Genomic DNA, 23305 nt, shown 5'->3' with positions numbered 1-23305 from the left:
GCATATACATATTGATTATTGAGATAAATCAATAAAACTAATAAATCTACCTTTAAATAACATAGCGTTACTTATCGAGATAGCTGCTTTGAAAGTCAACTGTAACATTTTCTATTTAACTTGTAATACTACGTTATTAAGCAAAAAAAAAAATTGTTTGAAAAAGGAAATATATTATCAAAATAATTAATTAAAATAGTTCTACACAGCATATTATTAAATAGTTTAATTTATATTAAATTATAAATTGTTATTATAACATAATTTTTTTTTTAATATAACCCAACATTTTATATATTATTAACATTTCGATAAACTTGTAAAAGATTTGTAAAATGAAATTGCGTGTGTGTATGTGCGTGTGAGATTATATTAATTATAAAAGAGTACTCTATTTTTTTAAAAATTATTTCAGTAATAAAATTAGCTCAGTTTAAAAAATATTTTAAATTTAATGATAAACAAAAAGATTTATATAATGTTAATATAGAGTTTATATAGAATGGCAGGTTCATAAATTCATGGTTGCATAGACAGCTAGAGCAGATCGTTTATTTCGTAGACACAGATAGTTCAAGCGATAATAGATCGCTAGGTTTGTGCACTGGTACATCCTCAAATCCACAGATCTAAACGTGCAAATTGCTTTACACCTCGCTAAGTCCACGAATTGTTAGAATCTTTGAAACTACAAATTGAAATCGCAGGTCCACGAGTTCCTCTGATTGATACAAGTCTGTAAATTTATGTACATATATATTCTTGTCTCTGTAAAAGATCTTGTTTAAAGATAAAAATTTATCTTAATTTATCAACTCATAAAATAATGACCTATAAAGTGATTTATTGACCAGTTCCAGTTTTTCTGTTGTGCTTTTTATCTTGTCAACAAGTCTTCAAATATATATAACTTCACATGAAAGTATAGAATCAAAAAACATTATATTGGCTACACATTCAGAGCAGAAAAAGCAAGTTTACAACAGTTGCAAAGCTGCTCTTTCTGCTGAACTCAGCCAGTATTCTTGAAACCATCTAACTGTAAGGAACATCTTCAACTCTTTCGGAGAGAGACATTATAAATATATCTATCATTATACGTATATTCTTATAGAATTAAAAAAAATATATGTATTATCTTTAAGATATCTTATATTTTAATTTATTAAATATATGTAAGTTTTTGAGGCATTATTTTAAGATGTTTTATTTGGAATCGTTTTTAGACGTGTATAATTTTGGTCAGTAATACAATTAAATAGTAATCTATTATATTTACATACATGAACAGACAAAATAAGAAACTAAGAATGTCTGATAAATTGCGTGCGTGTGCGCGGCATGTTTATAGTTTAATATAATTTTAATTTCAAGAGGGAGAACTTCCTAAACTTTTAACAATTATAACTTTAACAATTTGAAATTACAAATCGTGAAAATTAAAAGAGTCGCGAAAATCGACAAAGAGTTGAGAACATAATAAATGAAGAGATCTACAATTCCAAGAATTTTCCCAATTTCTATTAAGATCTTTTTCTAAGAATTGCGATTTCACGGTTTTTAGTAATAGCGTATTACTGTTTTAATTAATACCTTGAACTTCAAATCAAATGTTACATGTGTTTTAACTGAGTTTTTCTGGCTGAGCAATCAAATCACTAATTTAAATATGACACTATTGGATTTTCTTACATGTCTTCATTCTAAGAATATTATCTAATATGCACTAAAGATAAGATATTTAATAATGATTATAAATACAAATCTTATTAATGTCTTTAATTAATAATTCATTCATTTTCATTATGCGCAATATGTATGTACAATGAATACTGTTACAAGCATATTGCATTGAATTATGCTACTTCTGAATACATTTTTCTATAAGCATATCGTTAGAATTCTTATTATATATTCTTTCAATTAACGGATTTGTACTGTTACTGCTTTTATCGTATTTGGAGCGTTTAATAAAGCTCTGTTACATATGATAATGAAATTAAAACTACCGGAATTAATCTGTACAGGTACTTTGCGATGTGAGACAAGCTTACGCTGCAAATTTACATTTGCGTTTTCGTATATGTCAAATTTGTGATGCTTATTTCGTTTGAGGTAACGTTTATCTAATACTGAAAAACGTCTTTGATTTAAAATTCATCAAAAACGAAACATAATGTGCAGATTATGTGAGCAGTTGAAAATGGCACTTTTTTTTAAAAGGGCTGAAAGACGATAAAAGAGGAAATAATGCGCGAAAACAGTTGAAAAAAAATCAAAGTAATTAATTTTTTCTTTTCTTAATCTTTTAACTTTGGGAAATCTATTACAGACTTTAAATCCTCGTAAAGAATGCGCTTTTATAAAAGATAGTGGTTATTTTGTAAAAATGTAAAAAAATTTACAAACTTTTTATAAATTAAACTTTTTTCTAAAAAATGTATAATATAATCATATATATATGTGTATATATATATATATATATATATAATCTTAAAGAAAAAATTATTTTTTCTAAAAACTTGGTTTAAAGTGTCAAAATTTAACCTACTTTAATTAATTCGAAAATTAGTTTAATTTAAGCAAAATAGAGCTTAATTAAATTAATTAAAATTTGTTGTATTTTACGTTGATTTTTTTATTCTCTTTCATTTTTACAACGATTATCTTTGTACAAGTGGAAATAAATAATGATGAACAATCTATTCTTTTTTCTTATAGAAGTCTGTGCATTTAACTTATTCGGTAAATTTATTAAATGAACACCAAGAAAGCGAGAGGAAGTAAAGCCATCGACAATTGTCGTCCATCGTTAATATTTGGAAAGTCTTCGTGATGCCGTCGCAGTCAATATTCTTAATGGCTTCGACGACAAGCGACTCGCTTGATCGAAATATTTAGATATCAAGTGTCCGATTGCGCGCACCTATTACGTCTCCCGACGAACAACTTTCATCGAGACGCTGCGCTTTCCCGGTGAACTTGGTTTGATAGAAATTGCATGACTCGTCGGGACTTCGACTGAATGATTACGCGTGTCTGGATTATACGTCGCTGTGATAACTCGAGAACTTTGCAAAACAAGGAAAGGAAGACTGACTTCAAATTAAGCTGAAAGCCGAATAATTAATAGTACAACTTAAAGTACGAACTTCGAATTCTTGCACATTAATGTTATCGCAGATTACTTTCTTGGTATTACTGTATTTTTTCTGAGATGTTACAAAATTTTAATGCGAACAGATCAAATGAATTGAAATAAAAATTTATTCGATTTTAATAAATACTTGTTTCGATAGTATCACAAAATATTTATTTACAGTAAATAAATATTTACTCAGAATAAAAACATTATGTATAAATTATAAATATATTTTTACATTTATATACATATACATAGTAAATACTTCTTTAGTACTTATTGAAACAAATATTTATTAAAATTTAGTAAATTTTTTTTCAAGATAATTGAAAAGAAAGTATAAAGAAACAATAACAAGAATAATAAAAATTTAAGTATATATTATAATTATATATTTTATATATAATTATTATATATCGTACTTTGTATATATCACATAATTTATAAGTTCTTTGGAAAATTCGTTTTAAGGTTTGCAAGCTTAAAATTATGTGACGTGACAGTATAAAGTTTCCCAAAAAATTCGTTTTTGTTTTAAATGTTCCTATGATGTTTTATTACTGAATTATTAACGAATTAAATAAAAAAGAACGTTTTTCTGACTTTATTACTTCTAATTCGGTTAAAAATCATCGTACTGCAATTCAAGGCATAAATTTTTAAAGCTAAAATTTTGCTCTGTTGAATGACATAATTGCTAATTTTATTAAAGATAGACTATATATAAATTGAAGCTAAAAGTATGATATATTGCGCAATGGTTACAAGGAAAGTAATATCATATTTTTAGCTCAAATGCATATATTCCAACGTTTCAGTTTTAAGAATCTGGTTCTATAATTGTGATACGATAATTTTTAACGAAGTTATGAACAATCAAAGTCAAAATGCTACTTTTTACTTAACTCGAGAAGAAAAAACCATAGGAACATTTTTAAAAAACGATTTTGTAGGGGAAGTTCAAATTTTTATGATAGATTGTCGAGAATTTTTTCAAATTTTTTTCTGGGTACATGATAGTCTCACAAAGTGGAAAAAAGTTTTTTATACTTTTTTCAGCTCGTAATTATTATATGTAAAAAATTACGAATATAAACTTAATATCATATAAACTTAAAAAATATAGTAAGCTTTTGAAAATAGAGATTTCAAGCTTTAAAACCCTTTTTCAAATTTAAATTCATTTTCAAATTCAAAGTTCATTTTTAACAAAGATGTACATATATAATTTTAGGCTAATAAAATTTTAAACGAACTTTTCGAACAATCAACAGATATATTTCTTTTACAAAAATTTATATTTTATGACAAGAATATTTTAGATGATTCTTTGAATTCATAAATCAAAAGAGGCTTTGTGTCACGAAAATTCCATCGTTAAAATTAAAATTGTGACTTCTAAAATAAATTGGATTACACATTCAAGTATACTCATAATAATTTTTTGAAGTAATAAAATTAATAAAACGACACACATGTATATTGGTTAAAAGCAAAAGTTTGTAATGCTACTTTACGTTTGTATCATATCTACATATTTTTTTAAAAATTTTATAATTATACCATTCAATAGAAAAGAGTTTTAGCTTTAAAAATCTGTTTTTAATTGCGGAACTATTTTAAATAAATCATAAGAAGTCGAAATTAAAATACTTTTTTTTATTTAATCCACGATAACTCAATGACAAAAAATCTTACGTATATTTTTCAAAAATAATTTTATATGGAAAACTTCATGCTTTTACATTCGAAAATTATTGCAAGTTTTTCTGGATACTTTACAGATCCATGAAATGATAAAAAGATTTTCCATTTTGTTTAATTCTTTCCAATATATTATTCGAAAATAATACATTTTAAATTTTATACATTTTTTGACATTTATAACTAGCTCATCGAGTATTTAATCATTGCACAAATATTTATATATCATCGAATATACAATATCTTTACGTTGTCAAATTCTATCGGATTGTATGCATACTAGAATTTTTTAATCACCTATAAATTAATTTTAACTCTAATTTAAACTTTAAATCGATTTAGTGACTTTATATGTAAAAATTAATTTATGTAAAACTTACATACAATACAGAAACTTAAAAGACATGTGATCTTTCAAAATTAGAGATTTTAAGCTTTAAAATTCTCTTCTTAAATTTAAATTTATTATTTTGAACAAAGTTACAGTTATTCGAATTTTCAACTTGACAGAGTTAAGAAATTTTGTTTCAACCCAATACATACACGATCAGAATTTTATTTTTCATGGAGAACCGAATAAACGTAACGGGAAAGGATAGAATATAGTTCGAAATCTGCCACGCGAGACGAAGCGGTTACGATTGGCCAGGCAAAGCCGGACAGTCCTCGGCCTTTTATTTCGGTCTCATTCGAGGAGAACCGCAAACCTTCTCTTTATGACTTCATAAATCCCGTTTTTTTTTAATGCCACTTTAGCACTGCGGCTCGTTCATCCGCAGCATCGATGTCCTCGGTTACAATTCGGTACAGTTAAATCTTTCGACGTACGAGACGCGTACCTATCTGCTAAATAAATTGTCAAGGAGGCCTGGAATTTAGGGAGATAAAAGTATGTTAATTGAAGAATGTAAAACGTGAAGCACACACAGTACCGAAATGTGTCATCGTATCGAAGACTTTTACAGCAACTAAAGAGGAGAGAGAAAGAAGAAGAGACAAAGAAAGAAATAGGCGAGAAATAGTCTATAGAAATGAGATAAAACTGACGAAAAATAACTGTATTTAAAGATAATAAAATTAAATGGTTCGTTGAGAGATAAATCATCTTCCAGAACGGAACTCAACACCATAAAAGTTTCGGTTTTTTTTATTAAAACAAATAAACAGTTTAGAAGAAAACGTAAAGCTTCTTCATATAATACATGAATCAGCTGACATTAATTTTAGAAAATTAATTAAGTTTTAGTATTGATAAAAAATTTGCAAATATCGATTTTTTTGTTTTCTTCTAATAGGAAAACTATGACATAGAAAATAAAATTTCAATCTAAACAGAACAACTTATTTAAATCACGATAATGTCGTTAAATAAATCATAACTGAAAAGTGATTTTTATTTTTTAGTAATCATTTGGTGCCATTTTGACATTATTTTGATTTAATTGTGTTCTATTTCGGAAAATATTAGTTCTATTAATAAAGACATTATTGTAACGAAAAAATAAGTATAAATAATATTCATACTTTCTTCAAAATAATTGAATATTATTCGAAAACAATACATTTTGAATTTTATACATTTTTTGACATTTATTGTTAACTCATCGAATATTTAATCATTGCGTAAACGTTTATATCGAGTACAGCATCTTTACGTCGCCAAATTCTATCGGATTGTATGCATAATTAGAATTTTAATCGCCTATAAACGGATTAATTTCAACTCTAATTTAAACTTTAAATCGAACGTATTCTAATTAAATTTCAGTTAAACTTTGCAACGGGGAATTGTTTTCGGTAACGCGCGGACGCTCTGCGGATCGCGCGACGACGCGCGAATAAATAAACGTCCGTGCCGTATACATACCATATATTTCAACGAACCCATTATAAAAAATTTTTACATTGTATCCATCAGTATACACATTGTTATGCGATGTTGCATGTAATGCAGGTAGGTAGGTACATTGGAAAGAATGACCGTGCGATACGTACATGAACCGTTTTACACGAAGGAATTATGACGATATACATAATCCTCCCGATACTTTCACGCGCGCGCACGTGTGTTAAAGTATTCCGACATATCGCGTTTCACGGCGGAATTAGTTGCCATCGCGGGGAGATGCCCGACACAATTCAATTATTTCGTCATTTTGGGGGAGCCATTAATATTTCAAATGTATCAAACGTATCGGGCCGGCCGATCGTGCGGTTCGCTTTAAATTGCCCGTTATCGTATTTCGTCGCCTCGAATGTCATGTATTAATGGGGTGCATTTTTAATTATCCTCGGCGAAACCACGACGCATACTTCCATTCCCGTGTATACTCTGTCCTTCTCTCTCTTTCACGCAGGGATTTGAGAAATTAAAGTAGATCGACCCGAGGAGAGCGCGTCGACGGCGCATTATTTTTGACGCGGCATGATTTAATGGCGTAATACAGAAATACATCGAACGTTGGGTTTTTCACAAAATAGAGCACTGCGAGAGGGATCGTTTCGCCCGCGCGTCCCAGATGAAATGAAAATCGATCATTTCTTCAGTACAAAATATCTTCGAGACCACGTACATGGTGGCCTCTTTCCCCAACGGAAATTAATTAAGATTGTCATTAGCGGCAGATATTACGAAATCGTAGCGGCAGTGTTACGTAAAAAAAAAAAAAGCAAAAAAACCGACGATGAGTTCGACGGGCGGCAAATAAATAGAGAAAATGAGTTGGGAGTTGCAAGGAGTGTGTAATTAAATGTCGCAGGACAAAAGAGACATTCGAAGATGAAATTGATAATTTTATTAATGGCACCTTTTCCCCTTCTACTGACTATTTTGACAATATCGAATTTTGTCGATAGAAATGACAGGTTTTGTTCGTAACACGTTGATAATGGTGAAGTAAATTTTACACGATGTTATCATGTGCTTTTTCTTCTGTGTTAAAAGATCACATGTTGTGGTTGACAGGAGTCAATAGAACAGATCAGTGGCGGTCTCCTTCGATAAAAGTAACATTTTTTAAACATCACGTAGATTCATAGCGTGACAAACTGTCATCACGCAATGTCAAACAAACCTCTGGCGCCGCGCGACAAACATAAGTCACCAAGAACGGATGATATGGAAATCTACCGGTCGTCCATCATTTACGATCGATCTGATTTATCCGCAAGAGTCGTCCAAAAATCGTCGTCCTTCACGTCGATAAAGATTTGTACAACGTGTTTTAATATTTGAGTTTAGCAAAAGTGCATAACTGAAAGTAAGAATTCTCGACTAAATTTTAACTAGGAGTCCAAATTGTATATTTTTCACTCCTTGAGAATTTAAAGAATCGAGTTCTTGAATATAATTTAAGTTACGTTATTGAAGAGCGGGACGTGGAAAGAAGTTAATTTTGAATTGGAAATTTTAAACTAAATTGAATAATTTCCTTTAGAATGAGAAATAAAACTTGGATTTGCTTTCGGAAATTTCTAAAAAAGAGAATTTGCACCGAGCCCTTCGCCTCATGACAGATTTATGAAAAGGCAGCAGCAGAACGGTGCAAATCAAATAACGAGTAACTTGCTGCTTCAGAAGAAGTTTGCGAAGCTTCAATATCACGAATGCGCACTTTCAGAGTACATTAAATAAATAGAGAAATAGTTTCAATATATTATAGTATATTATATACCTTTACGTAATTATATATATAAACTATATGTATAAATAACTTTTAATGAAAGTTGTGTAATATTATTTCTTATTATTACTTGAAAACAATTTCGCAGTAATATACAAATTCATATTAAATATGTAACTAATATACATTTAAAATTATAATAATTTTGAATTATTGTTACAAACATTATACAGATTTAGTAGAACTTTTTTTATTTTATGTCTTATAGAGCTAATTTAAATAATATATAAATAATATAAAAACTGACAAAATGTAATTAAGAGCGAGTCAGGAATGCCATTTTACTTTTCAATAAAATGTCTAACAATTTATCTGACAGGCTTCGTAAATTTGTTCTTCTCGTTGAAACACGGAAAAATAGGAAATGAGAATTTACAACGAGCGTTAAAATCTTTTATCTCCATCTAAAATGAAAATATTTGCCACGTTAACCCCGGTGCCGGCCACAGAAAACTCACCGTGCAAAATCCGGCGATCAGAACTCTCCACATGACTTTGCCGAGCTATTTGTCTCTCTCTCTCCTCTCACGTCGTACACTTCCCCTCGTTAACTCGAGAAATGTTTACCAGACACTCGAGACACTCTTTCGAACCGGAGGACGCGCCGCCGGCAAAGGGATGCAATTTTGACGAAGATCCTCGATGGACTGAAGGCGCGTGTACCGAGCACGCGGAGGACTCCTTTCCCCCGATGTGTCCAGCCGGGCACACCATCCTTCCGGCGAGAAGGGGCCGCGCCGCTGGCAGAAATCGGGGAACCAAGAGAACCACCGCCGCACCGGCCCGTCCGGAGTACTGTTAATGCATGCTCAGTGCCTCCACTAACAACCAGCCTCGCTTCGCTCGCGCGCTCGTCCATCGACGGCCTCGAACCAACACCGCTGACTTCTGTCTTTCGGACCAGGTCTGAGGATCTGACCTAACAGTGACCAGACGTCCTAGTTTCCGTCGTGCCTCTTCAAGACACGCACGCGATCATCCTAATCTCTCTCGATCTTGTTCTCCAGTTTGCTTGATCTTTGATTTCTGCGCGTTTTATTTCTTTTTACCCCGCTCGATCCAGCTTCCTCTTCTACTTTTATATCCGGTATTAGTTTGATATCCTTTTTTTTTTTCTTCAAACGTGGCAGCGTAAATTTTATGCATTGAAAAAGTAAAAAAAAAGCGTTATCGCGGATAAGATTTTATTCCGAAGTAATTTATGTATTAGGCTTGTTTGTGTGCACTCTTTGCGCTCAGCATCTTCGCTCTCTCTCTCTCTCTCTCTTTCTCTTGGATACCTGAAAATATATACATATATATCTCGTTTCATGTGCAAAAATTTGTCGGGATTTCAAGCAACGCGAATAGACTTAGGATTTATAATTATAATAATTTTTTACAGAACTCCGAAATGCGAATATTTTATGTCTTACTTAAAAAAACAATCGAAAAGAAATAAGATAATATTTTACTTAAAAACAGCTAGAAGCGGATTTTCTATTGTGCAAGTAAGAGAAGCGTATATTCCTAAGATATACTATGCCGCTTTATCTTTTTAACTTATTTTATGAAACGCGTTATGGTTTATGATTATGGTGTCTTGCTGCCAACGTTAAATCAAGTTACGAGACTGATCTATAGTCGCAAAAGAATTTCAACAATTCTCTTTCCTCTACTTGCGAATGCATTTTGGTCTGAGAAGACCAGTAGAACCAGCGAGTCGCGAAATATTATGCGATTCTGACACGCATAATAGGCGAATTGCTTAACCGGTTATTGACTTCCTCTGCTTGGATGAATTCTGGGTCAATATTTACCTCATCGACGTTGAACATTATATTGAGGAGAGAGGGAATTTTAATTTAAATAGTTTAAATTTAAAAAAATGTTGAGCAGAGAACATTCTCTCTTTAACTGTACAAGTATTTTTCTTATCTTTTTATTCATCGAATAATAAATAGAGTTTAAATTTTATTTTACCCTTAGTGTTAATAAATAATGGAATATATATTATTTGAGAGATATAGATGTCCAGCTACTTGCATCAGGCATATCTTATCTCGAAACGAAGAAGGGACAGTTGACAACTTTTCGAAAGGAGCAAAAAAATCAAGATTATAGAGTTTCCTTTTTCTTAAATTGAAATTTATGTCATAATAAAGCATAATAAAATTTCATTTCTGTTGTCCACGTTTTTGTAATTGGAGCCTCATTTTGTGAAAATTGACTCTTTGTGTTGTGACGAGTCGCTCTTCTCGGGATGTGATATATCGCTACATGGAATGGTGGATTAAGTGCTTATCGGCGTCATGTGTTACCGTAAAAAGTGAGAATGACAGCTCGGGCGCTGAACATTCGCGTGGACTTTACTGTACTTGTCATTGACTGAGTGACTGATAGAGCACGATGCTCGCGCGGTGTCACGCATTCTCGAAATGCGCGTAATAGTACCAACAGTCCACTCGGGAACGAAGAAATTGCCCTTCCGTTATTTTTCGCATGCCTACCCCGTCGTTTAACTTGGAAGCGCACGGTTGTTTTATTTTATCATCGAAATAAATCGTTTATCCTCGTTGCATACTGATATACATTGCTGTACTATTTACACATCAAAAAGATTCTCCGTACAATAATCGCGCGCGACTTTTCTAAACCAGTTTTTCAAGGAAACGTACCGTTTTTATTTAATTCTTGCTTATTTAACTCGCGTTTTTATAGAACAATATATGTTATACATGTGTATTACAAATTAATGAAATATATAAACATATCATTTTATTATATTCTATAACTAGCTGTAAATTATAGACATATATAAATATAATACAGATAACAATAAAGTTAAACGCTTGTTATGTTTTAAAAAACAACAAATTACGATATTAAATTAACGGTATAAAACAAGCGGAATTAAGTTGACAATATTTATTAAATTCTATACATTAAAAATTAAAATTAAAATTAAACTTAAATATGAAACGCTTCGACTTATACGAAGTCCTTTTCAATCATACATAATTACATGAACATTAACAAATTAATATTACAATAATAATTACAGAAAGCCATATTCAATTGGTCAATTTATTGTCAATCAAAAGTAAATTCATAGATATTGTCTCTCAACAGTCGAAACAAGAAAATCGTCGTGTAAATTATAGTATGTGTAATTATAAATTATAATAAAAGCCATAGCTTCTTGGCAGTCCTATAAAATAATATTAATGGATACATAAAGATGTGATCTAACAAATAAATGCAAAGAATATGAATGAAAATAATTTATTTATCGTAAGTCTTAATTTGAATATAAATTCTTATTGCATTTTTTAATATGTATACGTATAAGATATATTATTAAAAAAATAGATTATTTGTATACTTTCTCACGTTCTTCTTGTAACATAAAATTTTTAATTGCAGTTTACTTAACCAAAAGTAGTTATATCTTATTTTTTTCTCACATCTTGTTTTTATACTCTAATCAAAATCACTATTGTTAACAATATATTGATGATTATTTTCCAATTTATTAACATTTAAAAACATGGATTTACTCACATCAATTTTTCTGAAAGAAAGTAAATAAAAACCAAATAAATATTAAATGGAATAAACATATGTCAAATAGTTTATTATTATAACAGTATGGTATTTAAAAAAAAATAAACATTTTAATTAATATAATGTTTTCTATTGCGGATCTTCGATGGAGAATTCCATATTTCAACGCTCGTAAAGAACAGTTATTAAAAATAAAAGACAATATATCCCCCCAAAAAGAAAGAAAATATCCATTTTACAATAATTCACATTTTATCGCCGCTGGGGTATAAAAACATTCCAAATGGCTATTCCCGAGTTTTAACATGCATATAAACCCGACGTTTAATCACATCCACGGTTTTTAATTAATTTTTACACGACAGTAATAATCGAGGAAAGTTGATGCAATAATCGGTCGTCGCATCCTCAACGTCTTCGTCTCCTTCCCATTCGTTGTCATCCGCGATTCGTCGGCGTTCGTTATGGTCTGCGACGTTAGGAAGGCGCGTTGCACGCGCTGTTACATCAGCGCCGACGTAACAGCCGGCGAGGCGCTAACAATTACGTCGTTAATCATGAACTTGCGCGTGAGCGCGAGCGAAAGGCTCTCCGTCGATCGGAAGTCGAGACGTGGCGAGACAAGCGAATTCTGCGAGTGCTCGCGGAAAAGAACGCGCGGGGAACGTCGCAAAAAACAGCCTCGCTCGCGCGCCGCTGACCTCGCCGCGCCGCATCCGCGCGTCTCCACGTGCTGCGCTTTTTCTCGCGGTCTCCAAGTCACGGTGAGATTCGTTCGCCGCCGCGAATTCGACAAAAGCGAGGTACACCGCGCGTTGACCGTGATACATCCCGCCATGCTTCCTAACGACCGAAACCGCGGAACGCGAGGCAACTCCGGTCCGTTAACTTAAATGAACATTTTTGATATAATAAAGAGAGTTCCTTTAATATTTTTACTATATATAAATCTGACGTTATTATTAATAATTAGATAATTATACACCATGGGTTGCAGCTATCGCGTCACGCACTCGTTAGCAAGATTAAAAGGCTACCTCGGAACCAAAAATGGCTGTACAATTATTGTTTGCAAAACTAAAATTATATTTCGTTACATTTGTCTCATATCGCTTCGAAATGGTCCTCTAATTTTATTACAAAAATTGTGTTTATGTCATGGTAACCGCAAGTTCTTAGCTCGATGTAATATACTTCGTTAATTAATCATTGATTTATTTGTGTAAGCAATTAATTATTTATTTGCGTAAACAAATAATTCTTTTGCTTCATATACGCGTTGCAGTGAAGCATTTAATTTATTCATATCGCTATGTCATCTCCATCACAGCCGATGTCGAGTCCTGTACGTGCCTATCAACTATTAGATTAATCAGTGTAAAAGCGTATAGCGGTTGTGTGTACGAACGACGTCCGTTTTCGATACCACAATTTGCAGCGTAAATAAATACGTTTATTGATCAGTCCACTTTCTGTGTTTTGTGCACTGCGCGTTTATTCTCGTATGTAAACAATTCATTTTCTTTCTCGTAACGATCGAAAAATAACGCAAACGAACAACGGATATTAATGATAAATCCTCCGAAATGAATTTTCGCCATTTCAAGTTCGTGTATCTCTAAAGAAAATCTACTTTAATTCACCTATTTTTCACAAGGTTGCGATAATTTCGTGGCGAGTTGAATTCAATTTTCACATTCATGAATTATCGTTATGACGCTTCCTTTCGATCGTTAAAATAAGCGAGCTATCTTATTTTAGATAAGCTTGAGACCGTGCAATTTCAGAGAACACCTCAACGGCCACACATCAAGCTTCCATTATACAATTGTAAACTCGCGCTAAGATCAGTCTGTGAGATTACAGCGCTATCGTAATTTAAAATTTATATAGGACGTTAGAAAAAAAATTCCGCTGTAATTAAAAATGTAAATTTGATGATATCGGTATGTTTAGCGCGATTTAATAAATATTTATGAAATTATAACGCCATACTTGGTATTAATATTCAATATTGTTTAAAAATGAATTATATATACATATATAGTTCGAAGAATTAAAAAGCTTACGATAAACGATTGGATTTAAAATCAAAATGATCACTCACGAGTTAACTCGTGCGCTCTCATAACATTGTCCACACATCATGCAGGTGTTCCGTGTTTTAAAATATCCGCAGGCGACCATGTAAATTTTAAAAATTTATAATGGTTTATTCTCTGATTTTCCAATAAAAAGTTATTATCTTTCATTATCTTTCATTAAAAATTGAAATCTTTTCTCCAGATAAATATTACTTTAATGCTCAATCACGGTTTATTTTCTTAATCGTGTGTATACATAAAAAAAAAGCGTGAAACGTACAGATATCACTCGATAATCGCAAACAAGATAATTCAAGATGTAAAAGAAGTTTGAATTAAAAAATCAGCTAATTTCTCTCTATAGTCCGTTCACACAATAAAGAGATTATCTATCACGGTCTATCTATGCGGGAGACGCTGCGGTGCGAGTCGCTATATTGTTTCGTCTCATCTCTCTTCCCCTTCATTAGGCTGTTGGAGCGAGGTAACGAAAGCGGGGTATGGCCGCGTGGCGGCGGTTAGCCAGCGTGTCATTAATTATCCCGATAGCTTCGGCGCTGAGCGCGCGTTATTATCAATTAAGGCAGCCCTCGGACGCGGCAATTTCCTTCTCGCCGCCTGTTACAGTGGCGATCGCGATACGAGCCGCGGCTATTTTACTCGCCACGCTCGGCCGTTTCGCGAAAAGAAATTAGACAGGATGAAGGGCGATCGTCCGATAATCGCATTCGCACGCGAACGGATTAAGCCCGTAGGGACGTTATCGAGGTATCGACGAACGCGGCGTATCCGGAAATTTTATTTACGAGCACTTGGACGTTCATTGCGTTCTCTCTCTCAATTATTTCCGAAAATCACGCGGAAAAGTAAACTTTAAACCGATAACGCGATAACTTACTACGGTCAGAGAAAGGTGTTTAGTGTGTCTCGAAATCGATTCGCCAGATATTTATTTGATTTTAAACAATATACTTGAAAGCCCACATAATCCTAATTGTTAATGCAGTTACAGTTGCTTTGTATGGGAAGGCATTCTTCTTAAAGTAGCGTTTTTACTATAGTACGCTATTTTTCCTCAGCTACCAACATTTTCTCAATTGTTAAATTAATGTAATAAAGAAGAAATACAATGCCTTTGATTCGTTTATTTCTAACGTTAAGTAAGAGCGGGGCTACAACCACCGTTCGCCGAAGACATTCAGTAAGTATACGGGTGTAATTGCGGGCGATATAATTTTCTCTAAAGGAAATTTGCATCCTAGACTGCACAATTGCACACGAGTGCGTGCAAAATTACGAAGGAAGGCGGGTTGTAAGCATTGCGCAATAATGATGCTGAATAAATGAGCGTAAGAAAAACACAGTGGTATGCTAATTTATCTATCGGTTATATTATACATGGCAGAGGAAAAATCTCGCTCATTTTCTCAATGTTCTTTCACGCCGTACTTTATCGCGCGACTTGACAATTCCATATTGGCATCATTGTTAATTGAGATAACACACATAGACGATCTAGTGTTAATAACGGTTCTTGCGTGTAACACATGTTAATGTGCAGGTTTTCGCTAATTCCACGATGCTTCCGCGAAAATCCCCGTATAGATTCAATTATTAATATGAATGCGTTAATCCTAAAACCCTCCAATTAACATTAACGTCTATACCGATAATCGCTACGGCTGGGGCAATAGCGAAATTATGCGATCGTAATCACGTTTGAGATTAATCGTCCGAAATTCACATTCGCTTTACGTCCGCGGGCGACTTCAGCTGCAGGACAGATGTCATTTATTTTCATTCGATGTTTCGGTTCGTGGATCGCAAAATATAGACACAATGCCTTTGTAAGCGGCACGGAAATTGTGATTGTAACTCGCTACATTTTTTATATTCAGACAAAATTTTCCAAAGATTCGAAATCGAAATTTAAAATCTAGAAAAGTTATGATTGTAAATTCTCTCTAAATTCTTTGGAACGGAATTTTACTCTAAAGGATGGAAATTGAGTCAATCTTGAAAGAAAACTTCAGAATGATATTCACTCTAAATCTTAGAAAGTATTTATCGCATAATTAGGAAAAAAATATGTAGAAAAAATGATGACCGACTGAAAATAAAGCTAATAGACACAAGTCTAAGAATACAAAAAAAAAAGATGTTATGCATCCTCGTGTCTTCGTAATTTGTTTCATTTCAGAAATAAATTTTTACATTCACACACACTTACTTTTGCTATTCGCGTCTGATTTCAATTTTTTTTTCCTCATCGCACAGCAAAATTAACATTTTTTGACTCACTATTTTTCCTCTTTCTCTCTCTCATGCATCATCCGCTTCTTTTTACGTATATTTTACTGTTTTTGATTAATAATAATTAAACGATAAACTGATAATAATATAATAATAATGTATGTGTAATAAGTCTAACAGTGTTAATTACCAATGCTATTTATAGAATTAATAATAATAATAATTTATAGAGTTAATAATCGCTTTAACTATTCTCTCACTGTTATTCACTTCCTGTTATATATAAAGCGCAATAATGTTATCATGATTATTACTGCATAAAGGTAGAGCTTAAAGAAAATTTATTCATTTAATAATAATTTATAGAGTTAATAATCGCTTTAACTATTCTCTCACTGTTATTCACTTGCTGTTATATATAAAGCGTAATAATGTTATCATGATTATTACTGCATAAAGGTAGAGCTTAAAGAAAATTTATTCATAGTTTGTAGTACCACTATGGCTTAAATATGCAACATATGATTTACAGAACTGCTACAATACGGGATTCTTCGTGAATTCTATGTGTTGCGCTTCGTCCCTAGTATATGAAAATGTTCCGGCTATCACTATTATATCATTACTGAACGGGTTCGTTCAGCCATCAAAGGACGATGATAAAAACGACATTTCATGCTTTGTCGAGTCACAGTTTGATTTCCGGTGATTGTGACAGAGCTCTTTCTTGAAGTTTTCGACCAAAGGATGAAATCCTACTGGCAGCAGGATCGGTACGAACCGCGTTTCGGAATCAAGCGACGCGGTAGCGTCGCGACGCCTAGTGCGTAAATTAAAAATATAACCGCTTGACATGATCGCTTGATGCGTGAACGTCATCGTGTATATGTTCAGTTTCGCTGCCAAATTCGCGACGCTACTGCTAGCTTTAGCTGGAGTGTTGTCATCGACAAACTTTATACATTAAAATTATTTATAAATGAAAACCGTAATTCAAAAATCTAAAAACACTTTTATTATATGACGTCATCAGTATTTTTCGATTGCGACCAGTCCGAATAACATTTTTTTTTTCAATCGTACGTGTGACACATATATGTAAAGTGTTTTGTCCATTAAGCTGGTGTTCACAATGTCTACATATAAAAAATGAATTAAAAATTAAATTAAATTAAATTAAATTAATCTCTTATCTCACACACACACACACATAGAAGATGGACTGAAAGTGGTTAAAATTGTCACCTGGATTATAGTGAAGAAAAAACTTGGCGTGTCCGGGTCGCATTAATTGTAAGTGAAAACATTATTCCAACGTAGTATTTGCATTATAATTAAATTAAAATATAAAATAATAAACATATGTATATAAATACAATATATACGTATGTTTATAATGATATTGTGGGACATGAAAAATACTCAAAAATAATAGATGTAATGTAAATAATGAAGAAATAAAATATTTAGAAACATTATAGATAACAAATTTACAAGTTTAGTAAGAGATTGTTAACACCTGTTCTTTGTTGAATTATTGTTTTCATACATTATGTATATCTGCAGAATGTTGCGATAGAACCATACTGGTCTAGAATATTGCGTTTTAATGTGACCCGGGCATGCCAAGTTTTTTCTTCACTATAATCCAGTTAACAATTTTAGCCACTTTCAGTCCATCTTATGTATCTTGCGTAATGAAATACTTGGATAATTACACTTATTTCATGTCCGTTGTTTATTAAGAAGAATTGAATACTTTTTTTATGCACTTGGCGTATTTGTTTCTTTTTTAAAAAGATTTTTTTTTCAAATATATACTTTTCGTGTGAAAATATTATGTCGTTACAGTCAATTGTCAACAATTATACCATCGCTTTTTTCATTCTTCGGAAAGCTACAAAAGTCATCTGAAAATTTTTCATATAAATAAATACTATAAACTGTAATGCCACACTAGTGAACATCAAGGATATATATAATATTAAATTTTCAGAAGCCATGCGCACAATTTGAAATATGTTTTTTCATCCCTTATCCAGGTAACTTATTTCCCAAGCGTGCGCGTGGAAACATATATTATTTCTAACCAGAAAGCTCTCGTTATCTAAAAGCATTATATGTATATAGATATATCTGTCCTCTTCTACAAAATTTAGATATTGCATCCTGATTTACGGAACCACACATTTTTATTCTAGATCGTAATTTCAGTTTAAATTTTAGATGTGGCGTAGTCCGCACAGTACTCTCTCACACCTTTCAAGTATAAATAAAGCCGATTTCTTACTTTGAAAAATTAATTTTTCGCACAACTGTGATTTAAGGAGAATCGACTTTCCGTACCACAGAAATTTTCCAGATAGCGCAGAGAGCTCAAAAAGAATTCAAAAAGCATTCAATCGTGTGTCATCAATTCTGAGTTCATTTTCAGATGGAATAAGAATTCTTTTTAGAACTTTTTAGAAAAAGAATTCTTTTTACATCTGAAAATGAATTCAGATTTGATGACATGCCACGGAATTCTTTTTGAACTCTTTGTGCTATCTGGATTACTACACGGAAAAAACGATTTTGCACAATTTTAATTGGAGCATCAAAATAATTATGCGGGACATTTAAACTCTGATTACTATTAAAATTTTTTGCAGCATTGCCATCGACTCTTTTAGCTTTTTACGTAATTTTAATGATCTAACAAAATTATTTTCAGATCTGTACGGGATTAAATTTGTAAATAATTTAATCCCGTACAGATCTGTAAAACCGTACATCTAATTTTATATCATGTAAAATCTGTTTTGCGCAGCCAGAAGCTCGATCGAGGTATCTTAAATTACTACTCGAATACCGGAATTAAAATCGAGCTTCCTGTACACGAGGGATCAGTTTTTTTCCCAAGCACGCAGTTACACGTATATTCCACAATATTAGGGGGGAGGGGGGGGGCAGCCGCATGAAGTTACAGGACAGTACTCCGTCTAATCGCTGCATGTGGAAAAACTCAATTTTCTAGCCGAGCGCGTCGCGCTCGCGCGGATCAGATCTGATCCCGTCGTGCCCGTCGCCCCAGAAGGACGCGCGGAAGAATCGCGCGGGCAGTTACCGGGGAAAAGCGTATTTCTTCAATTCTCCTCGCAGGAGCTTCACGCCGTTCACGCCTCGGGGCGTTTTGACATACAGCATTGGAAATCCGCGTGGCGGATGCGCGCAACGGTCCGCACACACATTTAATTCATTTCCGTTTTCTCTCCAGGGACCGAGCTGCGAGAAAGGTTTTGAGGAGGGACGCGCGGGAAGTTCTACCGCGAGGCATGCGGAAAAGCGTATCGCGAGCGCTTTCCATTTCCTCCGTTTTTTTCCCTCCTAAGTAAGCAGCTAAGTCCCGTTAAACCGGCGACTTTTTTGCTTATTAAGAACTTTACCGAGCCGCGTTTAAGTCCGCGATAGCCGGGAGCGTATTTGCCGAACGCTCCTGCGCGATTCACGCGCCGTGGCGTGCGCTCGTCAATTAATAATCGCCGCGTGTTCTGCGCGGAAATAAATCACGCCCGATATTATGCAGGTAGCACCAGGTGTAATATTTTCCACCGAGCCTGAAATTTCTCTACTTCTTCGCAGAGATTTATCATGCGTCGCGAGGCTCTCGAATCTTAATGCTAATTATTATACGATTGTTTCAAGTGCGTCTGCATTATGGTTTAATTAAGAGAAATTGTAATGCCTCATTTTTTTATATGTTGCCAGATGTGTAAGCATGACGAGAGAACGATGTATTAGAAGCTTTTGGATTATCAAGATAAAGTGATATAAAACGTTCAAATATATAATGTTATAGAAAAAGTTGACACTTCGGAAACCAGCTTGAGAGTTCTATATAATTATGTTAACAAGCTAACGAAATTATTTTTAGATCTATATCGACATGGCAATTTTGTTAAAATATCTAAAAATTTAGCTACAGGTATAAAAATAATTTTATTAGACTATCAAAATAGTTACGTACGAATTTCAACTGTGATGACGAAATGCAAAAATTTGTAATATTATAACAACCAGCGGCTTGCATATTATTTTGATGGTTAACAAAATTATTTTTCAGATTTGTACTTAGTATTAGATACTTTTTCAGCAAAATCTTTCCATGCAATTATATTTTTAGATATTTTAATAAACCATTCTTTATATATATTCTCTATTTGATACTCAATGCATTTTGATTTTCAACTAGAAGCAGTATATATGCAATACATCACGAGTTTATACAATCGTTTTTTTTTTCAAATAAAATAAATAAAACTCGAAACCAAACGGTCAGATTCACCACCAAAGCTGAAGCACGAAGTACGGACATGGAGATTTAATTTAGGAAAAATGTTGTATTTTATCATACGAGATCGGCGTTGTAAATCCGAATTTGCGCGGTTTAAAATTCAAAGTGTTACAACTAAACTAGAATCTTTATTAATCAATGTTCGTACAATGAGATCTCACAGCAGAAAGGAAATTACATTATTGATACAAAAATATATCTCTCTAATACCACACATGCGCCTCATGCGCGACTTAAACGGTAAAAAGTAGAAAATATCGTGCACATTATATTGTACACATCGTAAACTTATGCGGTAACTACGCGGATCCGCGACATTTCCTATGCCTTTCACAATTGCAGCAGTCTATTAAACGGACGCTCTCGCCACAGTAGCGAGCGTACGAATTCTCGGGATAAATAAAAGAAATAGAAACAGAGGGAGGGAAGAGGAGAGAAAACAAAAAGAGTATAAAACTATGAAATGTAAACAATATTAAATATAACTGCGCGTAACAAACTAAACATCGCTTAACGTGTTATTTGTACATTGAGCTTAATTCGACGGTGTCTCACAGGAAACCGGTCTTTTTTTTTTAATCCTGCCGGCGTACCAGTGCGAACAAAAATTAAAAAAAAAAATAAAAGGAAGAACTAAAGGGATAAAGAAAAAAAAAAACGCAATACTGTAACAAATAACACTCGTCTTTGATCACGCACAACATCGTCCGTTGGACGAATCGTAAACTTTATTCTAAACGCGTCTACCCTAGAATTGCCGCAAAAAAATAAACGGGAATTCCTTCGCGACTCTTTTCGTCTGAGGAATAGAGATCTAGTGGTGAACAAGCACACAGCACGCTTTTACTGTAAAGTCCGGCTAAACGCGAGCTGTATTTGACGCGCTAAATCTATGTTCGTCATTCGCGTTGCTTATCAATTTTATTTTTCGTCATCCGCGACTATTATGGCAACAAAAAAAAAAAAAGAGTCCACGTTCGCTCGTTCGAGGTCGAGGCCGGCGACGAGCAGTAGAAACGCGGACGGTCACGAAGTGCTCCCCGCTTTGCGGCGCGTAAAAGAGAGGTCGAAGAGCAACAGCATCGTTAAACGGCTTGACCACACTCCTGCGTCAAAGCGCACTCTTCTTGCTTAATTTCGCTGTTGTCGCCGTTCATTTTAACCGGAGACCCAGATGTCGTAGTGTCCGGGCTGTCGGGGCTGTCGTGGCCCGAGTCACTCTTATTGTTATTCTCCTTGTCGTCGCTTATCTTTTTCTCGTTCTTTAACTTGAGACCCTTCTTCTCCGGTGTTCTGCCTTTCAGCTTCTTTTCCGGGTCAAAGTGACGCTCGAGGATAATCATCAGATCCTCCATCTTTTTCTCGTCGACTGTTGGGAGTTTCTCCTTCATCAAATGCTCCAATCCGTCCTTCTTCGCGTTAGTCCACGCGTCCTGAAACGCGATTTTCCGTGAATGCTCGATAAAAAGATCGTTTGTTCGATCGTAAATCGAGTCTTTCAACTCGAGCGTGACATGAATTCGAACGTTTCGCGATCTATCAATTTGAAACTCTTAGGCTGAATGTTATTTCATTTCCGGATATTTTGATAGCAAATTAAACGTTCTAAATCGGAAGTGAAAAGAAACGGAAACATCATTGATATCGCGTGGTGTAAACAGATCTGATTATTACGCGATTAATCACGTGCATAAACACACTCACCTGTAGCTCTGAATACACAATCCCAGCTTCAGCTAACAATCGCCGCAGAGGACTGGCGTGTTGACGTTCGCGGCGGTTCATACGGAATAGGGCGCTGAATATGGGCCGCAAGTTGTTCTGCCGCTCGAATATCATCTTCAGTTCTGCAACAAAAGTTATACATAACGGTGGTTTACCATCTCGGTGTTTCCCAACTTAGCTTTCAAGTTATGACAAATTTGGTCAAGTTTAAACTAACTATTTATAAAGTTTAACGCTTGAGGGAAACATTCTAAATGTAGGAAAGGCATGTATCATATTCTATATTATAAAGATGATATGAAAACATGAATCAGTCTAAATTTATCTAATAAATTTTTTTAAGCAAAATCGCGCAATTACCGTTTTGTGGGAAAAATGTAGTACAAATATACTTATTAATGACTTCATGTTGTTTTATGTTTTCTAATACACTTTATTAATGATTATACGCTGTATATCGCTATTGGATTATTTTTTATTGTTAATGAAGTTTCGATACTAAGAGTATCTCGATTAAAAAATATTATAATGAACGAAATTATACAAGGCATTGTATACTCAACATAATATATATACCGTTGTGTTCCTTTTCCTCGACATCAACAGGCTGCGCAAATTCTCGAATAATCTCAACCGCTTTTTTCAGAGATTTTTCATCGCTTTCCTCCTTCTCGTTCGTATCTTCGGTTTTCTCGCCGTCGAACGAGCACAAGTATTGTGCTATTTGTAATGCCAGCGATGCTCTATGTTGCGCATTGCCCAGATTCACTTCCTTCAAATATATTTGAAAATATTTATCATCGTCGTGGAAAAATTATATATCACTATTATATAT

The 23305-nt window shown here is 33.5% G+C and overlaps 1 protein-coding gene across 2 annotated transcripts in view; it reads right to left on the bottom strand.

Moving 5' to 3' along the window:
- Nucleotides 1-20890: 20890 nt before the first annotated feature.
- The window catches only part of exu (maternal protein exuperantia), a 7808-nt gene continuing 5393 nt past the window's right edge, over nucleotides 20891-23305 (bottom strand). For both annotated transcript variants that reach the window (XM_018551295.1, XM_018551296.1), the window contains exons 4-6: nucleotides 23047-23242; nucleotides 22450-22592; nucleotides 20891-22178 (exon numbers count right to left, since the gene is read on the bottom strand). In XM_018551295.1, coding sequence (XP_018406797.1) covers nucleotides 21831-22178; nucleotides 22450-22592; nucleotides 23047-23242 — 687 coding nt within the window. In that variant the 3' untranslated portion in view covers nucleotides 20891-21830. The remainder of the gene's footprint in view (nucleotides 22179-22449; nucleotides 22593-23046; nucleotides 23243-23305) is intronic.

The sequence above is a fragment of the Cyphomyrmex costatus genome, unplaced genomic scaffold, assembly GCF_001594065.2.
Source record: "Cyphomyrmex costatus isolate MS0001 unplaced genomic scaffold, Ccosl1.0 scaffold137, whole genome shotgun sequence".
In the NCBI taxonomy this organism is placed as follows: Eukaryota; Metazoa; Arthropoda; class Insecta; order Hymenoptera; family Formicidae; genus Cyphomyrmex; species Cyphomyrmex costatus.
This window is presented reverse-complemented; position numbering and strand designations above follow the sequence as displayed.